The following is a 16,951-nucleotide window of genomic DNA, read 5'->3' as shown; positions in this document are numbered from 1 at the left end:
GAGTGGATGCCCATCAATTGTAGACTGGCTGAATAAGTTATGGCATATGAATGTTATGGAATAGTATTGTTCTATAAGAAATGATGAACAAGCTGATTTCTGAAAAGCCTGGGAAGACCTACATGAACTGATGCTGAGTGAAATGAGCAGAACCAAGAGAACTTTGTACCTAGTAACAAGATTATGTAATGGTTAACCCTGATAGATTTGGCCCTTCTCAACAATGCAATGATTCAAAGCAGTTCCAATAGACTGAGAATGGAAAGGACTCATCTGCATCCAGAAAATGATGAATGAATGTAGATCAAAGCATAGTATTTTCACCTTTTTGTTGTTATGGGTTTGTTTGTTTTTTCTTTCTTCTGGTATTTTCCCTTCTCATCTGATTTTTTTTTTTTTTTTTTTTTTTTTTTTTTTGCATAGCAGGACAGATATGTACATGTTTAGAAGAATTGCACTTGTTTAACTTAATATGAGATTTCTGGCTGTCATGAGGAGGGAGGGGAAAAAATTTAGAACACAAGGTTTTGCAAAGGTAAATATTGAAAACTATCTTTGTATGTATTTGGAAAAATAAAATACTATTGATGGATCACAAAGTAATGAAAAAAAAAAAAAAACTTCATAAGAAAATAGTCAAAGACCAAAGATAGCTTTTAGAGATCCCTAGGAAACTATAGTGAAATCGGTGTTATTTGTCTCAAGCTATTCCAAAGACTAAAATTTGAAGCTGCATTTCTACGTATGGTGACTTCTTAAGGAAACAAATAAAAGCCAGTGGAGCAAGGATGGGAAAATTCCCAGAAAAGATCTGAAGCAACAGATGATAGTAGTGGATGGAACTTAGTAATCAGTCTGCAGCCAGTTCTCAGCCTCATGCCAAGACTTTGACCTTAGACCCAGGCCGTGGAGAAAGGTAGAGCCTGGCCACAAGTACTTACATCAGCATTCTTTCTCGTGAATTAGGGTGTAGTGCTGGCTCCTAACATTGTCCCACTCTTGAGATTGCAGCAGGAAATAAGATTTCTTAATGAATCTCTGAATTGTTCTCATCCTTCCTCTGCTTTTTTATATCTTGTAGTTTGTCTTATATGGTTAAGGGAAGGTGTATCAGTTACTAAAATTCACTCAATTGGGGTACTGTTCCTGTCCTTTAACTATGGGATAGTGCTTTCTCAGGGCATGCAACCTTTTTTCCATTTGCTACTGTTTCATGTTGGGGTGGAGTTAGGGTAGAGGGTTGAATATCTTTAATGAATGCCATGCCATTATTATTCTTTCCTGTATAATTTTACGGGGATATCTGGGTAGAACAGTGAATAGAAATCTAGACGTGTGGTCAGGAAAACTCATTTTTCTGAGTTCAAATTAGGCTTCAGACACTTGGTAGCTTTGTGACCCTGGAGCAAATCATTTAAAACTATCTGCCTTAGTTCCTCATCTGTAAAATGAACTGGAGATGGAAATCACTTCAGTATCTTTACCCCAAATCCCAAATGGGTTCACAAAGAAACAGACATAGTGAAAAAACTGAACAAGAAATAATTTTGTAACCACATGTGTATTATCATGAAAAAAATTATACCCCTAAATGACAAATGCTTGCAGGACAGCAGCTATGTCTATAGTTCTTTTCTAACTTTCAAAGCATATAGCATAGTATTAAACTGAAAAGGTGCTTGGTGTATTTAATGACATTGTTGAGCTGTGACACTCAATTCTAAAGAAAAGCTGTAATTTAGCTTGAAGCCTCTAAAATACATTTTAAATTATTTTATCTTGGTTTACATATAATTACCTTCTGACTAGGTGACATAAAAAAGCTATAAGTGAATTCCCAAAGAAAAAGAATAATTGCAGGGACATATAGATTTAAATCCTGCAAACATTGATTATTACCATCTTTTGTCATCTTTGTAGGATGTGAGGTGAAACATAAGGATTATTTCTCTTATTAGTAATCTGAAGTATTCTTTCTTTTGGTAACTTTTTTATTAATATTCTTTGACTTTTGAGAATTACTTTTATTCTATATATGTATTTATGTGAGTATATATGGGTGTGTTCATATTCACAGATGTATATGTGCACATGTATTTTGATTGTATGTGTTTAATATAGATAGGTTTGGGGTATTAGGCACGTTCCTTACTTTCATGGGAATAAAGACTAGTTTTTGTGTTGTTGAGAAAATAATTCATAATCTCTCTCAAAAACATACATTTAGGCAAGTTACTAGGTGTAGTATATACAGCACTAGTCCTGAAGTCAGGAGGATCTGAATTCAAACTTGGCCTCAGACAGTTAACACTGACTGGTTGTGTGACCCTGGGCAAGTTACTTAATCCCAATTGCCTCAGCAAAAAAACAAACAACACCCCCCCCAAAAAAAAAAACAAAACAAAACAAAAAACCCCACAACATTCATTTTATTAGCTGCTAAGTTTCAGGAATAGCTGAAATGGCTAATGGCTTTGACTAATCAAAGCAAAAGTCTATCTCCCAGTGCCTGTAGGAACATAAGGATAAAGAAAAGTTTGGGAAAGCATAGTTATTATTCCAGATAATAATATTAAATATTCACATTTAAATTTTACAAAACCCCTTTGTGTTGATAAGTGAAACTGTCATCCCCATTTTATAGAGAAGGGAATGTATATGTATGATGAACTGGTAAAGAACATCACCGCAAGATGGCTTAGAGGCAGATGTTTTGTCTGTGTCCCAACATTAACCATAAATAATTTATTTTTTTACAATAAGCTTTACATATTTTCCTATTTAAAACTTAGAAATTTCACAGACCTAAGAGTTTTTCATTATGGTGTCTTTTTTTTTTTTTTTTTTTTTTTTTTTTAAGGCTATCTGTATAGGTCCAGAAAACATGCAAATAATGTATCCAGCAATATTTGACCAGTTACTGGCATTTGTAGAGTTTTCCTGTAAACCTCCACAGTATGGACAACTGGAAACAAAGCACATTGCAAATGCAAAATATAATCAGGTAATTTTTTAGAAATCTTATTTTTGCTTTTAGATTTAACAGCATTTGGGTAGAGGGAGTTCCATTTAGAATGAATATTGATTGTCCAGACCAAAGCTATTTTCCTCTTCTAAAAAGGGCTTCCTGTTTCTATTTGTAAAGTATATTATAAAACAAATACAGAATTAATTTGTATAAACTGCTTCTTTACTCTTTGTGGCTTCATTTTCTTTTAGCAGAATGACTGATTTCTTTAACTCTTTTCCCTAAATTTTTGAGGTTCTTACCTGCTTTCCCCCAGAACTCTATTTATCCCTTCAAAAAATAATTTCCAAATCTCTCAAACTATAGCAAGTATCTAAATAAAATAGCAAGAGAAAAATCAACCATGGATGCACCCAAGAAAATTATTATTTAACCAGTGTTTCCTGTACTGGTGTGAAATTCAGTTGGACTGATTTTTGAAGAACTTTCAGAGTCATAAATAATTGGTAAATTGTAATTTTCAGTTTAGGAAAAATAGCTTTCTAAATGCATGCATATGCTGATTATTCACTCAACAGTAAAATTTTACATAGTTTTTAATTATGTATTAACTTTTCTCATTCTATTTGTTCTGCAACACAATGGAATCACAATAGATCCAACTATTTGCACCGGTGAGTTAAATTTCCTTAAAAATTGTCCTAACCTATTAGGCAGAAAGTCATGACATTCTAGCTAATAAAGCATATCTTCCCCAAATCCAGATCAAATGCTGAAAATTTTTAATTTTTTGGGTTTTTTCAAAATTGTTTTATTTTTGCCTGAGTTATATTAAATGCATTCTTTGAAAAAACTTGCATGCATTAAGCTAGCAATCTGCCATAAAACCAACACTTGAGGTTTATAACAGTTTTATTCTTTGGAAAATCCATGATTTTTAAACTATTCTCTGTTTATTTCCTCATTATTCATATATTGTTTTCTAGGCAGAATGGGTAGCCTTGAATTATGTACCATTTGCAGAGAGATCTTTGGAAGTGGTGGTGGATTTATACCAAAAAACAGCTTGTCATAAAGCTGTAGTGAATGAGAAAGTACTTCAGAATGTTATAAAGGTAATTTTTGTTACTTTATTTGTATTTATTTTTGAAATTACTCGTTGATAATATAAGGCAAGTCAGTTGTTGTCAAATTTAATTTCTGTTTGGTGAATTTGTTTTACAAAAATTTTGAACAATATTTAGTTATATAGTAAGTTATGTAGTAAATGACAAATTATGTAGTAAAATCTTGGTTTATTTTATTTAAATATAATCATGTTTAGTAACTATATAAGACTTTAGAAAATTTGTTCTTAGATCTTTTCAAAGAAAAATATTCACAAAAAATATAAAGCCAAATTCCTGAAAGGTATCACTCCGTTTTTAATTTTTTATTTTTTTCTCTCAAATCTTCACTAAAACAAAAAACGTATCAATATTAATACTTCATCAAATGTATAAAAGAATACATTTCTTTTGTGGTATGCATTTCTCATTCTTTCTTGATAAACTTCTTTCAATGTCTGCCAACTAGAAAAAACTATTCAAAATTTTATTAGCTGCTCATGACATAATGGATTATGACCTGACTTCAGGATTCAGTTCCCAACTCTGACACAAATTATTTAAGTGCCAAATAGGCAGATCTCTAAGAATCTAAGTTGTACAATATTTTCTGTTCTGCATTGGTAGAGGGAGTTTTCTCAACAGAAATTTCTCATACTTGTGAAACCACAAGTTCACTGTAAATATGGAAACATATTTAAATGGTGATATAAAGAATTTTAATCAACAATCAAGGAAACAACAGTGAAATAAAGAATTAAAATGGAGTAAAACTTAATAAAATGAGTTGTATTTTTCTGTTTAAAAAAATTTTATGCCAGGTAGATGCTACTACTAGACTATAAATTCCTTCATATTATAAGTTGAGTTCAAAACCCATGCTTGCTCTTGTAACCCATAAAACCCTCAACACAATGTTTGGACGTAGTAAATGAATAAGAAATCATAATGCAAGTAAATAATATCAAAATGTGACAGCATTATGAAACTACAATTCTTGGGTCCTGTGATTATACTGAATTAGGAATATGATCAAGCAATGTTATATACAGCTGTAGGATGGCAGATTATAGACTTTAAATGTAATAAGGGTTTTGCAAGATGGTAATGATGCAAACCATTTACTAAAAAATATATAGCTTAAATAGGCCAATTTCAAAGAAAGAGACAAAACTTCAAGAGATCACAATGCAAAAAAAAAAAAAAAGGTAAGGAAGAATAACCTGATGTAGAACAGTTAGTGTTTACAGTAAATTTGGGGTATTTTTTTCTGTTCTGAGTCAGAACAGTAAATTTTGGTGTGAGACCCAAATATTGAAAGATCATTAAAGATGAAACTGTAAGGAGGAAAAAGTGGATCTGATCTATCATCATTCCTTTAAAACCTAATTATCTCATCAAACCAGTTAGTATTTTCTGTAAACTTAGTATGAGACCTAAATATTCAGGGGCTATATAAAAAGAACCTTTAGAGATGGAGTGTACGAAAGAAAGAAAAATTGGATCTGATTTTATCAGTTCTTTAAAAATTTTCTTTATTACTGACAGTGGATCCAATGTATTTAGGTTTAAGTGGATCCAATGTATTTAGGTTTAAGAATTGTTCCTGTTGTGTTACATGAGAAAACCAAAATAGAACTAAAAAAGACAAAGGTGGGAGAGCAGTTTGACTAGACCAAGTATACAGAGAAGAAATCTATATTGGATTTAATAAAAATAAGAGACTGATTAGAACAATTAAGGGAAAAGCATAATATTGTTGTTTATAACTACCAATGTATATGCCTTTTTTTTCTTACATCTGCAAAACTGTTTTGAAGCTGATTTATAATTGTATAGAAATATCTTTGAAGATGTGAGAAATGAAGACTTTTGGAAATGGTATTTTAAAATTTCACAGTTGAATTGTACAATAATTCAGAGTCTGATTCTTTTTGTACAGCAAAATAATGTTTTGGTCATGTATACTTATTATGTATCTAAGTTATATTTTAATATATTTAACATCTACTGGTCATCGCCATTTAGGGGAGGGGGTGGGGGGGTAAGAGGTGAAAAAATTGGAACAAGAGGTTTGGCAATTGTTAATGCTGTAAAGTTACCCATGTATATATCCTGTAAATAAAAGGCTATTAAATTTAAAAAAAAAAAAAAATTTTCACAGTTGATTGAAAGATATAAAGAATAAAAATTCACTCCAGACTTACTGTTAATGGATGAAAAACCATTTGCTAGAGTAGAGGAAACCTTAACTTTAAATGGTGTCCTCCAAAATTTTTTCTTATATGTACATTAAGCTCATATAAAATTTTTTGATAGGGTTATAAACAATGATAACTTTGATCATTGAATTATCAGTATTAGTTGAGGTATTAAAACAGAAAGATGTATCTTCACCAAAAGTGTTTTCCACTGTTATGAATAATAAGTATAGAGAATCAAATGGAGAAAGGCTTCCCTGTAGTTAATATGGTCTTCAAGATATTCTTTGGGGATGATTTTTTGCTGATTGCATTTGACCCCAGAATCCTCCAGAACCTCCTAAATTAAGTTATTTTGAAAAGTTCTTTATTACATTCATCTAGTGGGGTTTTTTTGTTTTGTTTTGTTTTTTTGTAGACTTTATGAAAGAACATATGGTAAAGCATGAATTTTTCAATTGTTGTTGTAGTTCAGTCACGTCCAATTCTTTTTGAACCATGTGAACCATGCAGCTATTTATTAAGTGTGAGGTCATATTTGAACTTGGGTCCTGACTCCAGGCCTAGTCCATTAAGTAACCTAATTGTTGTCAGTCTTGAATAGATCGTTCATATTGATATCATAGTCATATTAGTAGGTTTCTTTGTGAACTAGGTATTATTTAATAACCAGATTTATATAGAAATGTGATCAGAATATATGGGGCCACTCTAAAAAAAAAAGGTAAACAAATCTTTCCCATATATATTATACATATCTAGATCTAGGTATACGTTCTTCTCCCTTAAATACTTAAATTTCTATTTAAAAAAAAAACTACTCTCATTCATAAAAAAAAAAAAAAAAAAAAGAGACTTTTGCAATCTCTTTTCCACTTTAATCACTCAGGAAACTGCTCTTTCCCAAATGACCAATGAACTCTTAGCTGCCAATTTTTTTTCCAATCTCTTTTTGTCCTCTCTCTGGCATTTGATATTATAATCTGCTGTCTTTTTCTCCTCCTCGGTTTTTGTTTTTGTTTGTTTTTTGAGCTGAAGAATTTTGGAAGGTAATAATGCTCTTGACTCTTCTACTTCTCTGCTATCTCCTTAATCTTATTTGCTGAATTATTTATCCATATTTCATCCTGTTATCTCAGAGTTCTGCCATAGGTTTCCCTCTTTTCTCTTTAAACTCTCTCAGTAAACTCATTAGCTCCCATGAGTTACCATCTTTGTGCAGGTGATTTTTAGGTATTTATATTACCCTAAGTTCTAGTCCTATATTACAAACTGCCTGTTGGATTTTTCACATTGAATAGATACACTTGGCATCTCAGACTCAATAAGTTTAAAACTGAACTCATTTTTACCCCAAACTGAATTTATTTAGGTACTTATCCTTTTCTGTTGAGAATCCTACCACTACTCTACTCATCAAAATTCATCTCAGAGTCCTTAGCCTTCCTCCTCTCATATATCCACTCAGTTGCCAAATGTTTTTCTGTTCTTCCACCACAGTCTCTCTTAAATCTATACCCTTCTCTCTAGTCATAGGCCCACCATACTAACTCAGGTTCTCACCTGAATTATAGCAAACTTTTACAGATTTTTTTCTGTTTTTCATTCATAGCCTTGTTCTTTAAACCTTAAATGCTTTTTTTATTTTATTTTATTTCCATTCAAGTACATGGAGACCTTGAAATTTATTTATAAACCCATTGGTTATCTGTGGACTCCCACAGGTTGGATTTTGAACAGGTCTTTGACTTTAGATCCCACGATCTTTCCAGTGAATTCTATTTTCAGGGTTAGTCAATATTTTACCTAGATCCCCTTCTATTAGGTATTTTTTCATCATACAACGTGAGTTGAAATATTCAAAAAATTTTCCTAGATGATTTTATCTATTTTTTTAATATAATTTTTTTATTGACAGAACCCATGCCTGGGTAATCCTTTAATGCTTTTAAAATAACTGTTTATTTAGGTCTCTCCCTGAGCCTTCTTTGAATTTGTTGCAATTTTATGAGGATCATCTTCCATCCTCCTTCTTTGTAGTATTTCATAAATGAGTTTAAATTTCACTGATATATTATCCTTGTCTGCCTTACTTTTGTAAATTGTTTACTAGCTATAAAGTTCTATAGGCGTTTTTGATCTCTTGTGACAGTTGATTTACATTGTTTGAATTTCCTTAAGGAAATGGTAATTGTGTGTATGTTTTTTTCTATTTTCCCTTTTTGATGACCAATAGCTTTTCTTTTTTTTTTTATCATAGATTTTATGGCAGAACATATGCATGGGTAATTTTTCAGCATTGTCCCTTGTACTCACTTTTGTTTCAACTTTTCCCTTCCCTCCCTCCACCCCTCCCCTAGATGGCAGACAGTCTCATACATGTTAAACATGTTAAAGTATATCTTAAATATAATATATGTGTACAGATCTGTACAGTTCTCTTGTTGCACAAGAAAAATCGGATTCAGAAGGTAAAAATAACCTGGGAAGAAAAACAAAAATGCAAGTAGTCCAAATTCATTTCCCACTGTTTTTTTCTCTGGGTGTAGCTGATTCTGTCCCTACCCATAGCTTTTCTAAATAGATCAGACTGGAGTTATTTTAGAGGCTTGCCATATTTTTTAGTTTTTATTCTAGTTTGATAGTGATGTTCACATTTACCCCAAGCAATGATTTGACCTCATACAGATGACTGAATAAGAAATTACTATCATAGTAAGCAGTTGTTGACTGTTTCTTAAAGTATAATCAGTTTTCTTTCCCCTGCTGTCATTTGGTGTTTTCCCTCTAAATTTATCCTATAGTTACTCTATCTGGTTTTTATTTTTATGCCTCCACAGTTAGAATTATGCTCCTTCAACTCTTCTTGACTTTTATTTGTATCCTCAACAGTAAACAGTCATAGTAATTGTTTAATAAGTGCTGGGATTGAAAGTTTGTTATTTCTTCTATTCTTTTCTCATACATAGCATGTATGTGTGAAATGACCATATAATCTCCAGTACTCTATTCTTTTTACTTATTATTCAAGCATATTTTCTGATTTTCATCCTCTCTTGTTGGAATCTTTAAAAACTGTTAAGTCATTAGAGTTGATAGTGACAATAATTATCTAATTTAGCATGGTTCAGTATGATTGATCTGATCCTACGAGGAGATGTTATGGGCCAGAACTTGAAACAAGGTACTAAGTACAACTGATAGAAACAATGCTTGTGTTCACACCTTTAGAGAGCGCATGTAAGCAAGAAGTATTTAAGTACTCATTGGAATTCACACGTTTGGGAGATTTCAGGGTTTAGTATGAGATATATGAATTCACACCTCCCTTGAAGCTCTCAGGGCCAGAGAGCACTCTGGGAGAAACCCATAATCCCATTCTTGCAGAGGAGGAGTTAACCTTTGGGAAATCATATATAAGAAGTGGATAGAGGCTTGGTCCAGAGTTCAGTTGAAAAGATTCAGAGTGGAGGAGGGTCGTCAGTTCAGGAGAAGTCCACTCTCGGAGGCACAACCAGATTCACTTTCATTTCACACCACTATGGTGGCTGGGCTCCTGCACTTCCCCCACTGAGACCAAGCTGGTCTGAAAGGCTCTCCAGATACCTACCTGCGCCCCAAGTGAAGGAGACAAGAGATCCATTACATCTTTGTGCTGGCTGGAGGCAGAAGAAAGCAGAGGCAAAGGACAAGATGCAAGAGTTCTTAGAACCAAGGAGAGAGAGAGAAAGGCCTCTAAGAAAGCTAACCGGGCTATATTGAAGGACACAATAAAAGATCTGAACTTTTAACACCTGGCTGCATTTGGGTGATTATTACTTTTAACTGAAACTAAGGCGGCCTCCAGAAAACCTCCTCAGGAAACCTGCTCCCACAGAGAACCATTATTATTATTTTAAAGAAGAAAAAACACCACACTCTCTCCTGTATCTTGAATTCACCAAGCATTTTAGCATGTTGATTTGATATAGAGAGTATTATTAAGTTCTTTCTAGAATTTCTTTACTTCCTCATCTTGTGCAACAGATTTTGGAATAGAAGTGAGCAAGTATTTTCACATTGGTCCTTTTGTAAATTCTTATCATGAGCATTGCAATGTTGGTCATTAAATGTGCCAAGAAATTGTTTTTTTGTTGTTTTTCAGATATATAATAAAACCTTAGAATGCCAGTGATATTGTTACAAAAATAAAAATATAAGGTAACAAAAGAACATTAATGGACCTAATAAATACATAGAAAAGAGTAGAAGAAAATGTAAATAAGTAGGGAAGTTTTATTATTATTATGTTGAATCTCATATATTCTTTTAAAAAGTCAATGGTGGTAGAAATTCAGTTTTGTAAAGATATTAATTTTCTGTTCTTTGTATCTTGAAATGTTAATCTTTGTTGATGTTTGTCAAGTTGATAATTTTAAAAAATTGTTAAAGGCCTGTTTATGATCAAGAGACATTTTATTTTTTTCTTTATTTCTTGAGTTACCATGACTACATGGCCAGTCTACTGGTAATGAGTCTCTTTTTATGTAATTACCTTGGTCTTCAGAAAGCAAATGTGATTTAATGGCATAACTTTCAGAAAGTCATAGGTAACTGATACAATGAAAAATCAGAGTGGGAATTTGCAAATTTAAAAAAATTAAAACATGTAAAGAGTAAACATATATCATCTTAAATTTATGATACATACATATAAAAATATTTACAGCTTATCAGAAGAGTTCAAAAATAATATTCTTTTCCCAGCAGATAAATGAACAAAGGATATGGAAAAATAATTTATGAAAGAGGTTACACATCTGTTGTCACTTGAAGAAATGTTCATCTTCACTTATCAAAGAAATATAAATTAAAACAATGTAATGGACTATCTCAAATTCATTTTTGGCATCACCCTGAAAAATGGGCACAATACTATAAGGCTAATTGATTTAGACATTGCTGGGATCTTTTTGATCAAGTTTTGCAATACAATAAACATTTTAAAAATAATCATACCCATCAATCCAGTAATCCCATGATTGTGAAGATGCTCTTAGAATATTATCAAAAAGTAGGAATAAATTTTCTATTCTAATATACTAATTTTAGGTAGCATTATTATTAATTACTAAATACTTGAAAATAACCTAAGTCTCTACTAGTTGAGAGATGATTACAAAAAAAATCATCATTCTCATTCTCTTTTTCTTTCTCTCCGACATAAAATATATTTTATATATATATCACATAATGAAATACTATACTATTAAGTGACAAATATGAGTAGTATATATGAATAGTATTAAGGAGTTTGGGGAAAATTTTTATGAAACAATACAAAGAAAGCACAACTAAAAATATATTGTGTGTGTGTGTTTACACACATGCCCAAAAATAAGCACATAAATACATAGTGTGAATATTACTATGAAAGTAAAATTTTATGCATGGGACAAAATTAGAAGAGTACACAGAAGAAATACAAAGTTTTATCTATTTTTGTATGTTTAAATTCATTTCTTCCAATTGTATAGAATACTGAATATCAGTTGAATTGGTTTAGCTAATTTCTGAATCAAGGTGTTCCCCCCCTCCCCCCCAAATACCCTTGAGTTATATCATAGCCCATTTAGGAATGGTGATGATGTTAACAAGAATTCAAAAGATTAAAAAGCATGAAGATGAGAAAGAATTTCATTAAGAGGGATAGAAGGATAGTTCCTCTCTCTTATTGGGAGAGAAATGCAGAAATGGAAAAATAGAAAATGAGAAGAGGAGGAAGAGTGAAATAAAAACATGAAAAGAAAAAGCATATATCTTTTGTCATTTCTTATTGAAAATTTGATTCATTCCTGAAGAGTTTGACTCTCTTCGGTTTCATTGTCCAGGTTAAACAATAACTGCTTGAGATATAGCTTGAGTTAAAAGTGTAAATGAGAATTACTTCTGCTCTACAGAATGAGCTTTCAGGATCACATCTTTTCTGTGAATTGCAGATTCAAGATAGTGAAAAAAATAGTACTTCTGCCCATTTACATGCAAAATATTAAAAATATTGAGAAAAATATTCTCACAATGAAAAAAGTTGTGTAAGTAATTCTTTATAGATTTTTATAATTATTCATTTTCACTGTAAATTTTTTTCTTTAATAGACTCTTCGGATACCTCTTAGTTTGAAGTATGCTTGTCCTTCTGAAACCACATGGAAGCTGGCAGTATCTTCTTTGCTCAAAGTTTTGTCCATTGGACTACCTGTTGCAAGACAACATGCTTCTTCTGGGAAATTTGACAGTATGTGGCCAGAACTAGCCAGCACATTTGAAGACTTTTTATTCACTAAAAGGTCAGCTCATTAATCTTTAATTAGAAACTTTTTTTAAAAATAGCAAATTATTATGTCTTCAACTGGTTTTCTAAGGACTTGTTTGTGTTTCCTTCATCAGTAATGCTAAGTAAGCATTTTCAAAACAGTGTTAGATAAGTTTTTTGTGAATTTGATGTTGTTGTTCACTTGTTTGAGTAGTATCTGACTCTTTGTGGCTCCGTTTGGGGTTTTCTTGAGAAAGGATATGGAGTGGTTTGCCATTTCCTTCTCCAGTTCCTTTGCCAGATGAGGAAACAGGTAAACAAGGTTGTAACTTGCCCGGGTCACATAGCTAGTAAGTGTCTGAGGCAGCATTTTATCTCAAGTCTTCAAGACTGTAGGCCATACTCTAACCCCTGCACTACCTAGCTGCCCCTATTAATTGGACACATAATTTATTATATAGTAAATTATCTTTTTGACATTTTATTCTGTAGTCTATGTTGACATGAGATATAAATCAATCAGATATAGTCCTGGATATAAAAGATTAGTGATTAAATAATCTCCTTTAATCTTTAATCTAATTAATCTTTAATCATGATTTATTGTATAGTTATCTTTTTTACTTTTATTCTATAGTCTATGTTGACATGAGATATAAATCATTCAGATATAGTCCTGGATATAAAAGATTAGTGATTAAAGAAGATTATTTTGTCCCTCCAAGAAAGCTATAAGAATTCATGGAAAGATGAAGGAGATGGCCTTGTCTTTCACAGATGGAGTCTTAGAGTTGTAATTTAGCACTTGAAGGGACCTTAGAGGTCCTTTCTTCCAGTCTCTTTACAGATCACAGATCTGAAACTGGAAGGAACCTCAGAGATCATCCAGTAACCTCATTTTTCAGATGAGAAAACAGAGGCCAAGGGAGGTTAAGTGATGTACCTGAGGTGACAAAAGGAGTAAGCAACAAAAGGCATGATTTGAGCCCAGGCCTTTTGACTCTGGAACCAGTGGGTTTTTCTTCCCCTCAATGTATTTCACTGTCTTCATCTTATAGGTAAGAAAACTGAGGCCCCAAAAATGTTGTTGTTCAAGTATAAGGAAAGTTAGTTATCTGATCCTAGGAAAGAATATCTTATGCATGTGTTTATACATCTATATACATTTTAAAGCTCCTTTGCTTTCTGAGTTAAAATAGTCTGCAATCTGTGTAAGAAGCTGGGCTATCCAGGGAGAAATGTTTACAGTCTAAATTTGCTAAATTCTGAGTTTTGACTATTCTCTGATAATTCTGGTGGCTAGCTCCCATCAATCAATAGATTTCTTCTGTGCTCTCCTTTGTCTTATATGGTGAAATTCTGTCTTGTAATGACTTGTATCCAGGAGTCACCAAGCATTTATTAAGTGCCTCTTATGTGTCAGACCATGTGCTTAAGTGATAGAGTTATGAAGAAAAGCAGAACTAGTCCTTGCCTTCAGGGAGTTCATAGTCTGATGGAGGAGACAGAGTGCAACAATATATGAGATACTGGACAAGATAAATTAGAGGCCATCAGCATAGTTCTTCATACCCTCCATTGCTGTAGAAGGAATTTAGGCTGCAGCAGCCAAAAAGTGGTTACTTAGACTCTTTTGGGATTCATTTCCCTGTCCATAAAATAAGGAACTTCGTTCATGTTCTTTATTGGCCTTTTCTAATAATGACTAATTTACTTTCCAAAGATAAGATTAAAAAAAGAAAAAACTAAGTAAAACAAAGCCAAAAAAAAGCTAAACTAAACACAAAATAATAACAACAATAACCGACCAAAACCAAAAACCCTCAAGTATAGAAAGATGTATTCTATTTCACATTGACTGTGATAGCAAATCCCTTTCCCACCTGTTATGCTTGCCCTTTTGTTTGAGTTTTAAAAGCAAAGTTTGTATATTTATTTTCATGTCAATACTCATTGTATTTCTTAATTGCTCCATACTTTAAAGTCTTCTGGATTCTCAAAGCTTCTCACTGCCTCTGATGTCTTGAGAGTAAACCTCTCTTTGGAAATAGTTTGAAGTCCTCTCTTTGGCTGTTCTATCTTTAGTAGTGAAGGAGTCGATATTATGTCTGTTTCAATAGCTGGTTTGATAGATTGTTCGTTTTTATTAAAAAAATATATGGCTCAGAACTTCAGCCATGGGTTTATAGGAACCAATTTAAATAATTCTCAGAAATCTTTTTGGCTTGTGCTCTTGTTCCAGAATGAGCTGCCTCTGAAGTTCAGGATTCTGTGAAACCAGCCAGTCACAAAATAGGAAGAATGCTCATCCAAAGTCATAAGATAATCCAGTGGAGCTTTATACCACCTTTATCTCTTCTCCTTGGACCTGTATGGTCCTTTAGGTTAATAACACCAACTTAGGATTGAGGGCCTAGCACTAGCACTACCACCACTACCCTGCTTTTAAGGGGAAGTGATTGAAAATCGATTATAGATTGACCCCTCTCACTTAGACATAATTTCTCAGAGACCTATATCGTTGTCTTCAGACTCATCATCTTATACCCTAGTTGTACTTTCTCCCTCAAAAAAGGGGGGGAAAAGAGGGGCATATGGAATCTGAGTTCATTAGTGAGTCTTCTTTTCCCCATGTAACTAGTGAAGGGCGAGATTTGTTTTTTGTCTCAACATTTTTAAGAGCTGTATTCTTGCTATTCTCAGCTTCTATTTGGCACTAGAAATCCACTTAGGTCCAGAAATTCCTTTTTTCTTTAAGAATTTGGTACTGCTCAGGACTAACTCTGCCATACTACCTATGCCTATTACTACTGACGTTTGGGGTATCAAGAGGTGGCCGAGGGCGTGGCAGAAGACCATTATTGAACTTTTCAGGCTCAACCAAATTCTAGAGCATAGCTCACATGTACTACAAGGCATGATAATCAGACCTTCTTAAGGGGAGTATTTATGCTTTGTCTTGGGGGACATCTTTACTGTCAAAACAAACACCTCATGATTGGGGCAGTAAAAATTTAGTGCCTATATGAATAACTACTTAAATTGATTTGTAATTTTATAAATTTAATCAAATTACACTTGGGCCCAAGATTTATAGAGAGAATTTCTAAGTAACTTTTAAACTTAAGTCATTTTTATTAAGTGAAATTTAATATTATCAATTACATGCTTCATAAATTACCTTTTTTTAAAAAGTATACTAGTATAGGGAAATTTTTTCTCCCAGTATTTTTCTTGGAATCTTCTTTATTTAACTATTAGTTACTTTTCCAGCTTAATTCCTAGAGCTTGTGTTTTCTTTTAAAAAGCTGAAATAAAGAGATATTTTTTGTTTGTTTGTGTTTAGTATACCTCCAGATAATCTTTCTATTCAAGAATTTCAGAGAAATGAAAGTATTGATGTTGAGGTAAGTAGTTTCTCATAAGGCTTTTATATGACTTTATGTGGAACCTTGAAGGAGAATTGTTTAAACTTTAGTATTATTTGAGAATAAATTAAGATGACAATTAAGATTAATTTTTTAGTGAATTTAGCAAAACCTGTTTCCTTTATTATTTCTTATAGTCTGTCAAAGTTTGTGTGATGCCTGAATATTAATAAATCACATTGTATAATTCTTTTAAAAATATTTTTATTTTGTATGTTGGGATTGAGTTTTTGTTTATTTTGTTTTTGGTTTGAACCTATGATTTCATCTGCTTTAGGAGTGCCTAGATAGGAAAGTCTATAGTGAGACTATAGGAAAGTATATAGGAACTATATAGGAAAGTCTATAGTGAGACAAGTCTACTACAGTGACTTATTTTTGGAGAGTTCCCTGAGGACACAGAGAGACTGGGCCATGTCAGCTGTCAGTCTTTGAGGGAATGGGCCTTGAACCCTGGTCCTGCTTTTGAACATGTCCCTGATCGCAAAATATTTTGCATATATTATTTTATTTGACAATTACTTATTGAAGGCTAATTGTTTGCTTTACTCTTACCAGGTAATACCATTAACCAATTGTTTTAATGATAGCAAAACAATTGGATGGAGTTTTACATCTTTGTTGATGTCTGTTGATGTTGATCTTATAGACACAACCTACCAGAATTTTTAAATAAATAGTAAATTTTCATAAAAGAAGTTTGTAGAATGCTTGAGTTTTTTGTTTTTAAGTAAATTGAATGGGATAAATCACTTTACCCATTTTTAAAATGCTGTGACTGTCCTTGTAACAATATGTCTTAAAAGTAAAAGATATATTGCTTTGTGTGTCCTAACTGTATTAAAATTTCAACTTTAAGAACTTAAAAGGACACTAAATGCTTGTGATAATGCTTTTCAAAAAATAATAGCTCAAATTTATATAACATTAGTTTTCTTTTTTTTTTCTTTCTTTTG

At 32.4% G+C, this 16,951-nt stretch overlaps 1 protein-coding gene across 6 annotated transcripts in view; it reads left to right on the top strand.

Moving 5' to 3' along the window:
* The window catches only part of MON2 (MON2 homolog, regulator of endosome-to-Golgi trafficking), a 127,160-nt gene that overhangs the window by 78,330 nt on the left and 31,879 nt on the right, over window positions 1-16,951 (top strand). For 4 of the 6 annotated variants that reach the window (XM_003770829.4, XM_031940933.1, XM_031940935.1 and 1 more), the window contains 5 exons: window positions 2,861-3,004; window positions 3,625-3,642; window positions 3,955-4,083; window positions 12,411-12,601; window positions 15,914-15,974. In XM_003770829.4, the coding sequence (XP_003770877.1) occupies window positions 2,861-3,004; window positions 3,625-3,642; window positions 3,955-4,083; window positions 12,411-12,601; window positions 15,914-15,974 (543 nt within the window). The remainder of the gene's footprint in view (window positions 1-2,860; window positions 3,005-3,624; window positions 3,643-3,954; window positions 4,084-12,410; window positions 12,602-15,913; window positions 15,975-16,951) is intronic. The other 2 variants (XM_003770828.3, XM_031940934.1) reach the window with 1 other exon arrangement.

Source organism: Sarcophilus harrisii, chromosome 5, assembly GCF_902635505.1.
Source record: "Sarcophilus harrisii chromosome 5, mSarHar1.11, whole genome shotgun sequence".
NCBI classification, from domain to species: domain Eukaryota; kingdom Metazoa; phylum Chordata; class Mammalia; order Dasyuromorphia; family Dasyuridae; genus Sarcophilus; species Sarcophilus harrisii.
This window is presented reverse-complemented; position numbering and strand designations above follow the sequence as displayed.